The sequence below is a fragment of the Leptonychotes weddellii genome, chromosome 5 (genome assembly GCF_054177405.1).
Source record: "Leptonychotes weddellii isolate Sample4059 chromosome 5, ASM5417740v2, whole genome shotgun sequence".
In the NCBI taxonomy this organism is placed as follows: domain Eukaryota; kingdom Metazoa; phylum Chordata; class Mammalia; order Carnivora; family Phocidae; genus Leptonychotes; species Leptonychotes weddellii.
Window position 1 is genome coordinate 118,467,605 of NC_138373.1, and position 14,555 is coordinate 118,482,159.

General features: G+C 39.4%; 1 protein-coding gene across 2 annotated transcripts in view; it reads left to right on the forward strand.

Moving 5' to 3' along the window:
* Positions 1-14,555, forward strand: part of LGR5 (leucine rich repeat containing G protein-coupled receptor 5) — a 118,729-nt gene that overhangs the window by 43,105 nt on the left and 61,069 nt on the right. For both annotated transcript variants that reach the window (XM_081822076.1, XM_081822077.1), the window contains exon 2: positions 12,821-12,892. In XM_081822076.1, the coding sequence (XP_081678202.1) occupies positions 12,821-12,892 (72 nt within the window). The remainder of the gene's footprint in view (positions 1-12,820; positions 12,893-14,555) is intronic.

Consider the following 14,555-nt stretch of genomic DNA (forward strand, 5'->3'; position numbering starts at 1 on the left):
TTGTGGCATGAACGAGCTTCGTAAACTGTTTAGACAAATAAATGGAGTTATTGTTAAAAGAAAAAACGGAAGCACAGTATAAGATATTAGGTCTTTTCTCCTTCAGGGAAAAAAAAAATCAGGATAACTTCAGATGGATTGGGAAGGGGGAAAGAATGAAGGCAGAGAGGACCATTAAGATCTCATTGCAATTGCTTGACTTCTCCTGCCGGATAAATGAAAGGCCCAGAGTTCCAACTGGAATTCTGAGATCTGGGGCTGGGAGGGAAATGGACCAGGGGCTGCACACCGTGGAGCCAAGAAGGACCCAAAAGATGATGTCCAAAGGCTAAGTGGAAGGAAGCAGAGTCGATGGGCCAGAGAGGTGTTCTCAAATAGAGTCATTCCCAGGGGCTGGCTAAGAGGTAAAAGCAGCCAGAGATGCCACACAAAGGTGTGAACAGTAGAGAAGAGACTTTCCTGGAGGCCCCTTCTTACATACGTGGTCCTTAAGAGTCAAAAAGGTCAAGCAAATATTAAGACCTGAACTTAAGCTATGGCAGGAAATTAGATCATGGATTCCAGTATACAGTGTAGCTGCAAAGGGCTGATCCCACAGCTTTAGAGTCAGGTGGACCGGGGTCAGACCTTTCTTGGCTCTGCCACTTTACTGCTGGTATCATCCTAGGAAAGCTAAAGTTCTGTGTGCCTCTGTTTCTTCATCTGTAAAACCGGTTGTTGTCTGAAGATTCACTGGGCTGTGCATGTGTGTGTGCATGTGTGTATGTGAAAGAGAGAGAGAAAGAGAGAAAAATGCTAGTTATTATGATTGGGCACAGACAACTGACAACTGTTAGAGAGAGAGAGCACCAGCGGCGGGGAGAGGCAAAGGGAGAGGGAGAAGCAGACTTCCCGCTGAGCTGGGCATTCCATGTGGGGCTCGACATGGGGCTCAATCCCAGGACCCAGAGATCATGACCTGAGCCGAAGGCAAACGCTTAACCATCTGAGCCACCCAGGCGTCCCAACATTTGACTTCTTAAACTGCTTTCCCACCTCATTGCCAACCTTGTCACGTTTGCTTCCCACGGGTAATTTGCTGCAATGGATTTCAAAACAAAACAAAACAAAAACCCCACCAAGAATGCCCAAATAAAGAATACTTCCCTTCAGATTGAGATCTTTTCCTCTGAGAAAAGTGCATGAACATTCACGACTGACTTTGTGGGCTTCTAATTCTGACAGTTGTAAAAGGGTTTGGTTTGTTGTAATTTCTCTTTCTTTGTCCATTTGTTTTTGTTTCATTTTGTTGTCTGCTTGCTCATTTCTCTATTTGGGGAGTGTTCCGAGTGCCTGAGTTTTTAGATAAGTGGTCCACTCACAGATAACTGTGTCTATTGAGGTGTCTAAATGGGGTGTCTGTCCGATTGGATGGGGGCCCCAAATGTGGTGCGACTGACTATGGGGTGAAAAGATCTACCTGAGGCAGGACAAAGGAGATAGAAGTGTATTGAATACACTGCAAGGGAGCTGCTGGTGGGACAGCAGAGGAGAGAGGCCATCTGCCAGGAGGCAGTGGGAGGGGGCTGTTTTTAAAGGGGGAAGGTGAGGAGGTATGGCAACGTATGGAATTCTCCCTTTTTTGGTGACTGTGCCTGGTTGTAAGTAGCCCATTGGTCAGTGAGTGCCTCTGGATATTTTGAGGTGGGTCCCCTAATGGGCCTGTCTGTATTCAGCCAGGGGGGCGCTCTGAGCCCTTTCTACATTCCACTGCTCAAGCCTGTGTGCCTAAAAGTGGCCTCTACATCTATCTCTTCTCTTGTTATTCACAAAATATAAATAAGATACGTGACTACCCAGTCACATTAACTATGTCTATCTATTAGATCAGGGTGACAATGTAAAATTTTCAAATGAGCTTTGCTTTGAGGCTCTGTCTTTTCAAATTTTCCATTAAAAATTTAATAAAGCAAAGGGACCCATACGTAAGTACATAAGCCAGCTATCTCTAAACATTTTTAAGATTATACTGTAATTTTACAAAGATTTTTCAAGATAACCAGATATCAATAAGCTAATATTTCTTCACTCCTGATACATCTGTGCAGGTAAGAGTTTTTATGTGTAAAAACACTAAGAGAGTCTATGTTATAATAATAATCATAGCAGGGCGCCTGGGTGGTTCAGTTGGTTAAGCGACTGCCTTCAGCTCAGGTCATGATCCCGGGGTCCTGGGATCGAGTGCCGCATTGGGCTCCTCCTGCTCTGTGGGGAGCCTGATTCTCCCTCTGCCTCTGCCTGCCGCTCCCCCTGCTTGTGCTCTCTCTCTTTCTCTGTCAAATAATAAAATCTTTAAAAAAAAAAAAAATAATCATCATCATGATCATAGCAAACTCTGCAGTGCTACGGTGTTGTCCGCTTATTGCCAGGTACTACTTAAGAACTTTCCATGTATTCGCTCCATTATTTCTCACAACAACTCTATAAAGCAGATACTATTACTATCGCTACTTCAGAGATTAGGGTAACTGAGGCACAGAGATGTTAAATAACTTGCTCAAGGTTATTCAGTTCAGAAATAGCAAATATCCTGCCAACTCAAACTAAGGCAGGATAGCTCCAGAATACAAGCTCCTAATACCGTTGGAACCTCAGGAAAAATAATAATATTAGAAAAGAAATGAAAAGATTATTAGTCTTTCTTTACATATAAATGGATTGTTTCACTTACAACCTGTAAGTTTTATTTTTAACTTAAAGGTCATCAAATAAAATAAAATATTCTTCTAGCACTTTGCACAAAAGGATATCCTTAGGGCTGAAAGTCATATGAAAAGGTATTCAACTCTCCTAGACATGAGAGAAATGCAAATTAAAACCACAATGGAATACCATTGTACATTTAGTGAAAATGACTAAAATTTAATAGAGAAATAATGCCAATTTTGATGATAACAAATGGAGAAAAACAGGTGTGAAACAACTGGAATTCTCATACACTGCTGGTGGACATATAACTCAGCACAACCACTTTAGAAAACTGCTTGGCATGATCTATTAAAGCTGAATGTAGGCATAGCCCAAGACCCAGCAATTCTACTCGTAGATATATACCAAACAGAAATACACACATTGCATATATGCTCAACAAAAGACATACTTAAGAATGTTTATGGCAGCACTACTCATCATAGACACAAAGTGACCCAAATGTCTATCAACAGTTGAGTTGTGGTATAATAATAAAACGAGATACTATATTGAATTGAGAAGGAATAAACTATTGCTACATGCAACACATGGATAAATTTCATAAACATAATGAGCAAAATAAGCTAGGAAAACACAAAAAACTCTGCTCTGTATTACTAAGTGAAAGAAGCCAGGCTGAAAAGGCTACATACTGTATGATTTCAACTATATAACATTCTGGAAAAGGCAAAACTATGGAGACAATAGAAGGTTCAGGATTGCCAGCGTTGGGGATGGGGAATGGAAGGATACATAGATGGAGCACAGAGGATTTTTAAGTACTGAAAATGCTCTGTATGATGCTATAATGGTGGATACCTTTGTCCAAACCCATAGAATGTACAACAGCAAAAGTGAACCCTCATGTAAACTACAGAGTTTGGGTGACCATGAAGTGTCAATAGGTTCATCAGTTGTAACAAAAATGCCACTCTGGAGGGGAATGTTGATAACAGGGGAGGCTGTGCACGTGGGGGAGGGGGGCAAGAGGTATATGGGAAATCTCTCTAGCTTTCTCTTAATTTTGCTGTGAATCTAAAACCGCTCTAAATAATAAAATGTGTTTAAAAAAAAGAACTATGCACTGTATGATTCCATTTACAGAAAGTTTGAAACTAAGCAAAACTAATATAAAAGTGTTGGAAGTCAGCAGACTGGTTCCCTTTGGGGGAGAAATGGGTGGAAGGGAATATAAGGGAGCTTCTGAGACAATGATTATGTCCTATTTCTGGATATGTGCTCATTTGTGAAGGTATGTTCACACTGAAAATTCATTGGGCTTGACACTTAAGATTTATTCATTTTTCTATATATGTTACACTTTAATAAAAAATGTTTTTCAAAGATACATTGTTTTGGAGTTAATAACATGAGAAAAGTACATGGAAATAACATTATTCATACTATCATAAAATGCTACTCAAGCCTGCACCTTTCCTTTTGAAGTTCGCAGGACGGCTTATCTCTAGAAGCGTATTTGAAAAGTGATCAATTAAAAAGTGATGGAATGGCTCCAGCCTGGATCCATTGTTAACAAAGGTATCTGGCAGAAAGCTAAATGCTACTGGATCTCCCAAGACAAATTTAAAATGATTGTACTTAGAAGAAATGGGAATTGCACTGTACTGCTAAAGAAGAAAATATTTGTCTTCAACTGTGGCCGAGATTAAAGAACCACTTTGGGGAGTTGTTTTCCTAATTTGTTTAATAATAGTCACACTATAAGGAATGGCCTCTTTGTTCACTGATTCCTGTACCGAGTCTCAAAGATAAACAGTAGAGCTGGATTTTAAGATGGTGGACTAAGTACCTAATGCAAACATTCCTCCCACAACAAGTCCATAGAAATGATAAGAAAGATGTCTTAGCAGGACAAAGAGGAGAAAAGGAAAAGTAGAAGGAAAGAAGAGGGAAGGAAGAGGAGGAAGAAAAAAGGTAGGAGGGGAAGGGGGGAAAGGAGAAGCAATAGCAGCAGGTAGAGGTACTTGAGTATGGTGGTAGAAGGGGAACTTTCAATGGATAAGAATCTTTGAGGAATCTCTAGGACAGAAAGCAGATAAGGCTGACTGAAGAGAGAAACCATAACTCTAATTCTGAGCAAAAATCATTGTGGAAGGTGGATATACACAAAGTGGGTTTTGTTCCCAATAGTGTTTCATACTGGAAGTGTTATATGCCTCACACTTAGAAGCAATGTAGCCATTTGATGAGAAACATGATTTTCAAAAAAAAAAAAATGGATTGGGTAAGATCATCTGCTCACTTATAGTAAGGCTGCAGTAGAAGAGAGTTCAATTGAGCATTCACTGAGTATCTTCTATATGGCAAGACTCAGCTAGACACTAGAAGTATACTATAATGAAAAAAAAAACCAACCATGAGGAGTCACAGCCTACTGTAGGAGATAGACACATAAACATATCACTTCAATATGATGCCATTAAATGTGTGGGGTGATATGGGAGGACAGAGAACAAATCACTTACCCTAACCTTACAGTTGGGCGAAGGCTTCCTGGAGGAGATGACGCCCTACCTGAGTCTTGAACACTGAATGAAAATCAATATGCCGGAGTAGTAAAGCATTGGTGTGCTGCACAATGGAGCTTATGTGCAATACTAACAAATGTGAATTTCATTTGGAAAATGATAATTGAAAGGTTTTAGGTAGGGTGGTGATTTGGCTAATTCTGCATTTTTTAATGGGTCTCTCTCTAGCCATTAGAAGGTGGGCCTAAAGGGATAAGACTGATAGCAGGCAACCACGGAGTAGGAAGGCAATTTCAGATGACTGGGGCAGAGATGGTGAGCACCTGCAGCAGGGAAGAGTAAAGAAAGAGGAAAAGAGGTAGAGAAGATGAAAAGAAGAAGACTTGAATAGTATCTAAGATTTGGGCTTTTCTGGCAGGAAGATGGTAATGGCACTAACTAGAAACTGGTACTACAGAAAAAGAAACAAATTTGGAATAGGAAATAATTATTTCCATTTTAAACATGGTGCATGTTCATGCATGGTGCATTCCTGCAAGATTGCTAACTGGACATATGCAGAAGGAAATTAGATACATGGTTCTGAAATTTAGGAGAGAGGGATTAAGACTAGGATGTGGGGAGTTATGGGCATCTAAGAGATACTCAAACCCATGAAAGTAAGTAACAGTCTCCAAGAAGAAAGGGCAGATTGAACAGCGCTAGGCCAAGGGCAGAACTCCAGAGAACACTGACATTTAAGGGATAAATAGAATAAAATCCCACAAAGGAGCCTATAAAGTAGAAAGGTTGGAAAGTATGGAAAGAATCCTGAGAGAATGATGACTTGGAAACCAATGGAGTATAGAATTTCCAGAAAGAGCAAATCTAATGCAGGAGAGAGGCCCAGTAAGTCCTGTGTTCATTAAATTTGACAATATGGAGGTCACTGTTTCTTTGGCAAGAGCAATTTCATTGGAGTGTAGGGATGGAAGTCTGTATATTGTGGGTTGGAAAGGGAATGGGAAGTGGAGACTACAATTGTAGACTCTAAACAATCTCAAAGGGAATGAGAAAGACTGAACAGCAGGTAAAGGAAGACATTGGATTGGAAGATCCTGACTCCTATCTGTTTTAGTAGAGTGAAAGATTTGACTCTGTTTATACATTGAAAGGGAAGAAGAATAGGTAAAAAATAGAGGAAGTAGAAGGAATTACTCATGAGTAATGAGCTATAGCATCCTTCAGGGGATGGGACCCATAAGCAAGGCTAAGCAAGCAGAAAGTATGGGTATTGTAAGCAGGGGACAAAAAGGAACAAGAATTTGGTTTATTTCATGTTTGGTGGTCTAAAGAATCTCAGTTATTTCCATGAAGTTAGAAGGAAGGTGTCCCAAGATGGGAGTCGTTGTTGATTAAGAGGTTTGAGGCAAGTGTTAAAGATTGGCCACAGTTCCTGTGGGAGTAAACTGAGCAATCACAAATAACAAGATTGTGCAGCAGTGTTGAGAACCCACAAAGACCATGAATTTATAGTCACTAGTCTGCATATTTGTGAGTTTCTCTTTTCTAGTAGCACTCAGTACCCTGGGATAGGAACAGAGAAAATGAATTATGGTGTTTTTCCAGAGCTGGGATTTTGCCAGGAGAATGAAACAAAAGACAAGGGACCAGGGGGTTGAGAGTGTTGGTGAGGTAATGATCCAGGGACCAATGCGTGATCTAAGCTAGGTTCTTAGGCTAAGACAAAGCTTTAATACTGGAAGTATCAAAGGACTAGAGATTGAAATAGAAGACTAAGCTGGAAAGACAAAAGACTGTGTCAGAAACACAAGGGTCTGTAAAGCTAGATCTTGAATTGGGGCGAGGGAGGGTGGGGTAACACGGGAGTAGGAATTTGGAAATAGAGAGGCTAATGCATTCCAGGGAAAGAGAATCACATATGTAAAGACGGATGCAAAGGGGAACAGCAAGAATTTCAAGTGTATAAGTGGACCACACATCGCATAGAGGAAAGTGACATAAAATCAAGGTTGAAACATACATTAGGCCAGATCATGAAGAGCCTAAATAATTTAGGCATTTATTCCTCTAAGAAGCCTGGAGCCAGCAGAAGTTCTCAGATGGAGGGGGTCCATATGGCTACAGCTGTGAGGTTTGCCCTGCGCAGGGACTCCTCTGTGGGAGCTGAACTCCAGGCCAGGCTCTGCTTGCAAACCATTCACCTTGTTCTGCTGCTTGAGTGCAAAGAAGATCTTTTCTGTAATTCATCACGCCCCTTTTCCTGTGGATGCACCTGAGAGGTTGCCTTTTTTATTGGCTAACAATGACTCTGAGTGGAGTGACGATCAGATAGATAGGCTTTTCAGGGTGACCTCTCTGGCCATGGTATAGAAGATGACCTAGACACAGTATGAGGAGACACAGTAAGCAGGGAGAGCAGAACAGTTATCCACATAACAAGGACCTGACCAAAGGTAGCAAGCAGCCAAAAAGAAGGAAGGGAGGCCAGATCCAGAAGAAAGCTCTAGAGAATTAATACTGGGTGTCTTTATGGACGTAGGGACAGCAGAAAAGGGAAAAATTGAAGATGACTTGGATTGGTTCTCCACTGTGTCCCTAGACCTGCCCACCATTAACGCTCAACTCACATTTGTCAAATGAAGAAAAACAATAAAACTGCAAGCAACAAAGATATTCGCAAGAGAGAGATACTGTTCACTTGGACGGAACTCTATTTCTAGGAAACAATTAGGCCTCCTAAACTCTGAGTGAGTTGTGGAGTTCAGAGCCCTCACCTGGGAATTCAGGGTTGCTCCTGTGCCATGGTTCTAAGCCTTGCCTGAACATTCAAATCACCGGAGAAGGTTTTAAATATCCCAGTGTCCATACTGGACCAATCAACTTAGGCACTCTGGGGATGGGACCCAGACATCAGTATTCCATAAAGCTCCTGAAATGACTCCAATATAGAGTCAACTGCTCCCATAGAGCTTTGCAGCCCCTGTTCTAGGTTCCCATACACGGTCATTAACACAGTATCGGCAAGAGCAGGGTCAGAGACAGGGCAGAATGGTTGAACATATTTGACCATCTTGTCACAATGATTCCTCCATGTCTTATGAAATCTTTGTACAGAGTGACCACTTGTTCAAAATTAATTCCAACATCTTGGCAAAAGATGAAAAAATTAAAGAAATCCATTACATTGTTTCACAAATGTTAGGAAACTGAATCATAGAGAAAAATGTGGTGCTATATGGGACCCCCTTTTAAAATCATAGTTTAAAAAATCAATAATTTGCATGTTTGGAAATTATTTTATGACCTCCTGATTTGCTGCTAAGGTTATATGTGTTCAGAAAGACCAGGTGTCGGAAAGACCAAATACTAAAAAGAAAAATTTACATATAATTTAAGTAAGAAAAAGAATATTTTAGTACAGAGTTTTAATGTTGTTCTCACTCTATCATTTTTAACTCAAAATTGACATAAAGGCAAGAAGAGCATTGTTAATCAAAGAGTGGTCCAGGAAAGTGTCCTTCCCAGGACATGGCTGTTTTTTACTAATCCGCAATAGATAAGAATTTGAGACTAAAGGTGTAGAAGCTTTTATAGTAATTGAATAATCCATATTGAATCACATAACAAAATATTGAGCTCCTATTTTATGCATTTTAGTGTTTTTATTTCCCTTTCCTAGTAATTAATTTTATTTTTTTTAATTATAAACACTCAGCAAATTCAAAATTTTTAAAAATTGGTCTTTCACCATGAATAGTCTAGTTTGGGAGGCTAGAGGACCAGTATTCCATTTGAACATCAATGCAAAGGTGAACACAGAATGAAAGAAGTAAATGCAGACAAATTCCTTTTTAGCTTATCTGTTTTGAATTTATATTTTAGAGGCCTATTTCATTTTACCTTAGATTGTTGATATGGAAAGTTATTTTCTGCTATAGGCTTATATGCATTGCTTAGAAGCTCTTTAAAAGAAAACAGACTTGGGGTGCCTGGGTTGCTCAGTTGGTTAAGCATCCAGCTCTTGGTTTCAGCTCAGGTCATGATCTCGAGGTTGTGGGATCGAGTCCTGCATCGGGCTCTGCACTCAGCGTGGAGTTTGCTTCATATTCTGTCCCTCTCCCTCCCATTCACTCTTTCTGTCTCTCTAAAATAAACAAGAAAACAGACTTATTAGAAAACAGGTGGTAAAAGAATGGTTTAGCAGTATTTGCTCATTTTCTTTTTTTTTCCCCAAGTTTGACTTTAATATAGCCAGGTTTGAAAATCACTAATATATAGGTTGAGCATCATGAGTATTCTGCTATTTATCATCTATTTTTTTTTTTTTTTGCAATTTCCCTATTACGGTTTTATTTTATTTTTTTTTTATTATGTTATGTTAGTCACCATACAGTACTTCATTAGTTTTTGACATAGTGTTCCATGATTCATCATTTGGGTATAACACCCAGTGCTCATTGCAATACGTGCCCTCCTTAATACCCATCACCAGGCTAACCCATCCCTCCCCTCCACCCAGTATTTGCTCATTTTCTAAGAGGAACTCAACATCAGGTAACACAGAGAAGTTATTAATTCCTTTTGGGAAAGGGAGATATTTCTCTTTTTAAGAAATAAGTTAAGTCACTCTCTTTTGATTGGAAACAGCTAGCAAGAGTTCAATAGCATAAACTATTAATGTAGAGACACCCTAGTTTAAATAAAAGGAAGCCTGCCACACAGAGATTAGTTCTCCCAAGATCATGCAGCTAGTGAATGGGGAGGTCAGGAATCAAACCCAAGACCCTATACCCTGACAGTGCCTTGCTCTTTCCCCCGTTCTGCCATAGAAAGTGTTCCAGTGGGGACCCTGAGAGGCTTATATAAGCTTCACTTCCAGGAACCTGAAATAGGATAATAAGTATTAAAATCATGTGGTATGTTTATGAATCTCCTTAATATGTAAATTTCCTCGTTCTATTTAGAGCTTTCTGCATATAGACAAGAGTGCTGTTTGTCCCAAACTGATTTGCACATCACACAGAAAAGTGTAAGAGGAGAGGAAACTTAGTGCTATCCATACCAGTTGTCTTGATGTTGAAACTGGTTTGATCTGGGTTGCTATTAAACATGCTCCAAAAGCAAACCAACTTGATTCTTTTAGGAGATAAGTGGGATATCGATGAGAAATAAGTGAGTACCTGAGAAATATCAAGTCTTTGCAGGGATTATATAGTCCCAGTGAGGAATCCAAAAACTTGATTGATTCATTTAATACATGTCTATTCAGTGAACTAAACAACTTCGCTACGTCAGAGAAATATCTGCACAAAAATTTAAATTGCTAATCAATTATTTGTCACTCTTACCTAGACAATGCCAGAAAACAATCCAGATTTTTTTTTTAAAGATTTTATTTATTTATTTGACAGAGAGAGAGAGAGAGACAGTGAGAGAGGGAACACAAGCAGGGGGAGTGGGAGAGGGAGAAGCAGGCTCCCCGCTGAGCAGCGAGCCCGATGCGGGGCTCGATCCCAGGACCCCGGGACCATGACCCGAGCCAAAGGCAGACGCTTAACGACTGAGCCACCCAGGTGCCCCTCCAGATTTTTAATATATGGAAATACAAAATTTTTGGTGTATATTTTTGACATCATTTAGTTTTAGCTTAAGAATATAGCATGTTACTCAGCTGTATCATTGTTCAGTAGTGGATATTAAAATTTATAATTGTTTTTTTACCATACTCTGAAACATTTAACTGAATATTTTATCTTCCTGTACATGCTAGTGACTTTTTAATCACTTTTTAAAGAGTAAATGATCAATCCCTCCATTCTTACCATCAGTGATTAAAGGTTAATATTTGATAAAGGAACCAAGCAATCTACACTGACATCAGCTGGTTAGATGCTATGGGTGTGGCCACTTAAATAACAGGAATAATCTGGATTTTTTAAACAGCTAATGGGTGAAGTAGGTGAAGGTGGTCAAAAGATACAAACTTAAAATTATATGATAAATAAGTCCTGGGGATGTAACGTACAGGAGGGCGAATATAGTTAACAAATCTGTATTGCTTATTCGAAAATTGCTAAGAGAGTAAATCTTAAGAGTTCTCATCACAAGAAAAAAACGTAAATGTGATGAATGTTAGCTAAACTTACTGCGGTAATCATTTTGCAATATATACATATATCACATCATTATGTTGTACACCTAAAATTACTACAATGTCATATGCCTATTAAGTCAATTTTTAAAAATAATAAATAAAAAGAAGCTCATTGTCTTATCTTGAGGTAAATTTTAAGGATGTACACCTGAGCTGAGATTATAATGAATTTTGAACAGAATCTGAACCTACAAGTTTGAGCAATGAGTCATGTTTTTTTTTTTTCTATTTGATTTTTTTATTACGTGAAATATAACCAAACATACAGAAAAGTGAACTGAACATAAATGCGTGGCTAAGTGAATCATCACAAAATAAACAGTTGTGTAAACACTACACATGTGGTCAAGCCAATACCCCAGAACCTGCCATCAGGCCCCCGACCAATCATTTCCTAGCTCCTTATCCCCAAAGGTAACTGCTCGTTTCACCTCACTCCCGAGAGTTTAATCTTTCGTATATTTACAATTTATATAAATGAATCATACAGCACGTAGTTTGTTTTTCCTCGTTCATGCAGTTTCGTGTTTGTGAGATTCATACGTATTCTTGTATATAACTGTAGTTCATTTTTAAGTCAACTTTCAGCTGACTATCACCTAAAGTCTTAGCTGGTCTTGATGGCCGTCTGTTCCGCTGCCAGTCTTTTGTCCTCTGAGATACAGATGGCATATATCAGTGATGCTGCAGGGTTATGTGGGAGACAGTCAAGAAATAGAAAAGTAAAAACAGAATAAAATCTAATTACATGGAGTTTCCCTTAAAACAAAAATTGATTGAGTTCTGCCCAAAGTGGCTTGTTGTTTCCTGTGCCAGGAACTACTGTGCAGGCCCAGCAGGAAGTGTGCTATGGAGCGGGATCACATTACACCCTTGTTTTATGGTTCATTTCACTTATTTAATGCAATCCGAGAACCTGCAAAGGGAACATGTTAGAAGGAGGGAATGGGCTTTTTGTCTTGTTTGTTTTGTTTTTTTTAAGTTTCTTTGAATCAAAACATTTGTTTTTACAAAGTGCTTATAGCCCCACAGAAGCAGGACTTGTAGAGTTGCATGGGGAAGACATTTCTCTTTGTCACAAAATTCAAAGCAGGACATGAAGTTGGGTTATGTCTAGGGTTGAGTTATGTCTGTTTCCTTTGCTGTCCTACTCACATAATTTTAAACATGAAGGATTATCAGCATGCCCATGAATGGTCTAAATCATTTTGAATTCATATAAGCTCCTCCTAGGGTCTCTAATTTGATAGAGAGCCCAAGATGGGTGGGGTGGGGGGTGGGGTGCTGGTAAGGAATATGTTTAAGATGCAAAATAGCAATTCATTTGTCAAGCAAAAGAATGAGTTCATTGGGCTGTATTGCTTGAAAATGTGCGAAGGGAACAGCTGGATTCCCTTGTGGTGGCATACACCGCTCCTCACGTGCTGTCTGTTTTCCTCTCCAGAGACCTCAGTATGAACAACATCAGTCAGCTGCCCCCGAATCCCCTGTACAGTCTCCGCTTCCTGGAGGAGTTGTAAGTATCCCTGTAGTAGCGATGCGTCCAGTCAACACGGAGCACATTCCTGGGTTTGCCCCTCATACTCACTGTGGGAACCAGATAAAACAAGGCAAAAAAGCTGTCAGCACCAACAATTTTGGCACATGAGGAAACACTTAGTTGGGAGGGGAGAAAAAAGGAATTGCCTAAGATTCTGGAAATCAACTTATGAAAGAGTTGACCATGAGGCTACAACTTTCTAAGGTGAGCCTTGAGCCAAACAAATTAAAATTTTAAAACAAAGGCTGTTTAAGAGCGCTGGATGTCTCTTTGGAAATAGTTAAGCAGCAGGATATTGAAAGTTTGAATACCGGTTCATGTTTATTAAAATAGCAAGTAAGGCCATAATCAAAACCAAAAACTGCCGCTTGGTTCAGGTTGTGACAGGGAGAGTGGAGTCCACATTCCGTAGCGCCAAAACTTCTTGTCCTAATCACTTTTAATTACTATTTTCCTACTTCTTAATTTAGCTTCCCTCATGGCTTGAACAGAAAAACATGAAATCCACAGAGGACTTAAAACTGGGCTCTCCCAAACTCACCGTAAAAAAAATAAAAAAATAAAAAAGGATGAAGCTAAAATTAGCTAATGATACACAGAGGAATCTTGATTAAGTCTCGTAATCACTTTCCAGAAGATGAAAAAGAACTGTATAATCCAAAAATCTGCATTTAAAAATTCATTTGATCCTCTTACCCTTTGGAGTGATGGAGACTAGGGGAGCCGTGTGCCCTCACAGTCCTCATGAAGAAAGTTTGGCACCATCCCTTGAGTACATCCTCTGACTGTTGATTAAAGGAATTGTGTAGGCAATGACCTCTTTTGAAAATACTTCCTTTATAAATCCTGAAGTCAGGGTCCTATCTGAGGAGTAATTTAAATGGTTGATGCACTGCATGATCCACCATGGGAAGTGGGAAGAATGTTCCATCATAACCAAATTATACCGCATTGATCTTTTCCCTTTTCAAGAGGATAATATTCTCAAATTTCTCCCTTTAGGGTTTTATCAATATTTTTGATGGCCTTATATTTTTAGCAAATGTTATTGTCTTACTACTGAAATCAGTTGAATATATGCCCAGGTTGTTATCCAGGAATACGGTGGGGAAGCTCAGAATACAAGGCTGTACAGCAAGTTTTTATCATTCATGGGTTTTCACTCTAGGTTGTCCATGCTCCTCCTTTCCCCTCTTCTCTTTTCTCTCTCGCCACTTCCACAGCTAAAAAGTAACTTTGGTCAGGGCTGAGTCCTTGTCTATCTTAGTCATGGCTTGTATATAATAAATAATCAATACATTTTTGATGAATGAATGCATCCTGAGAAAGCAAAACATGTAAAAGGAGCTTCTCATCCAAGTTGGCTTCCTTAGAAAAAAGCAAAAGACGTGGTAGACATTAGCCAATATTTCTAAAGATTACCTTTAGCAAATTTCAATTAGGGTTTTTTCCTGATTTCCATCCTTCTCATCCTCCCTTCCTCACCATAATTAAAACACGACGCTTAGTCCTATGTATACCCCTACCCTGTATTTTGAAGGTGTGTATTTGCTATGATTTCCCCTGTCATTTCCTTACACTAACCAATGGCACAAGGCTTCCATTCTGTGTCAACATGCACCTCCACTTTGTTTTTTTT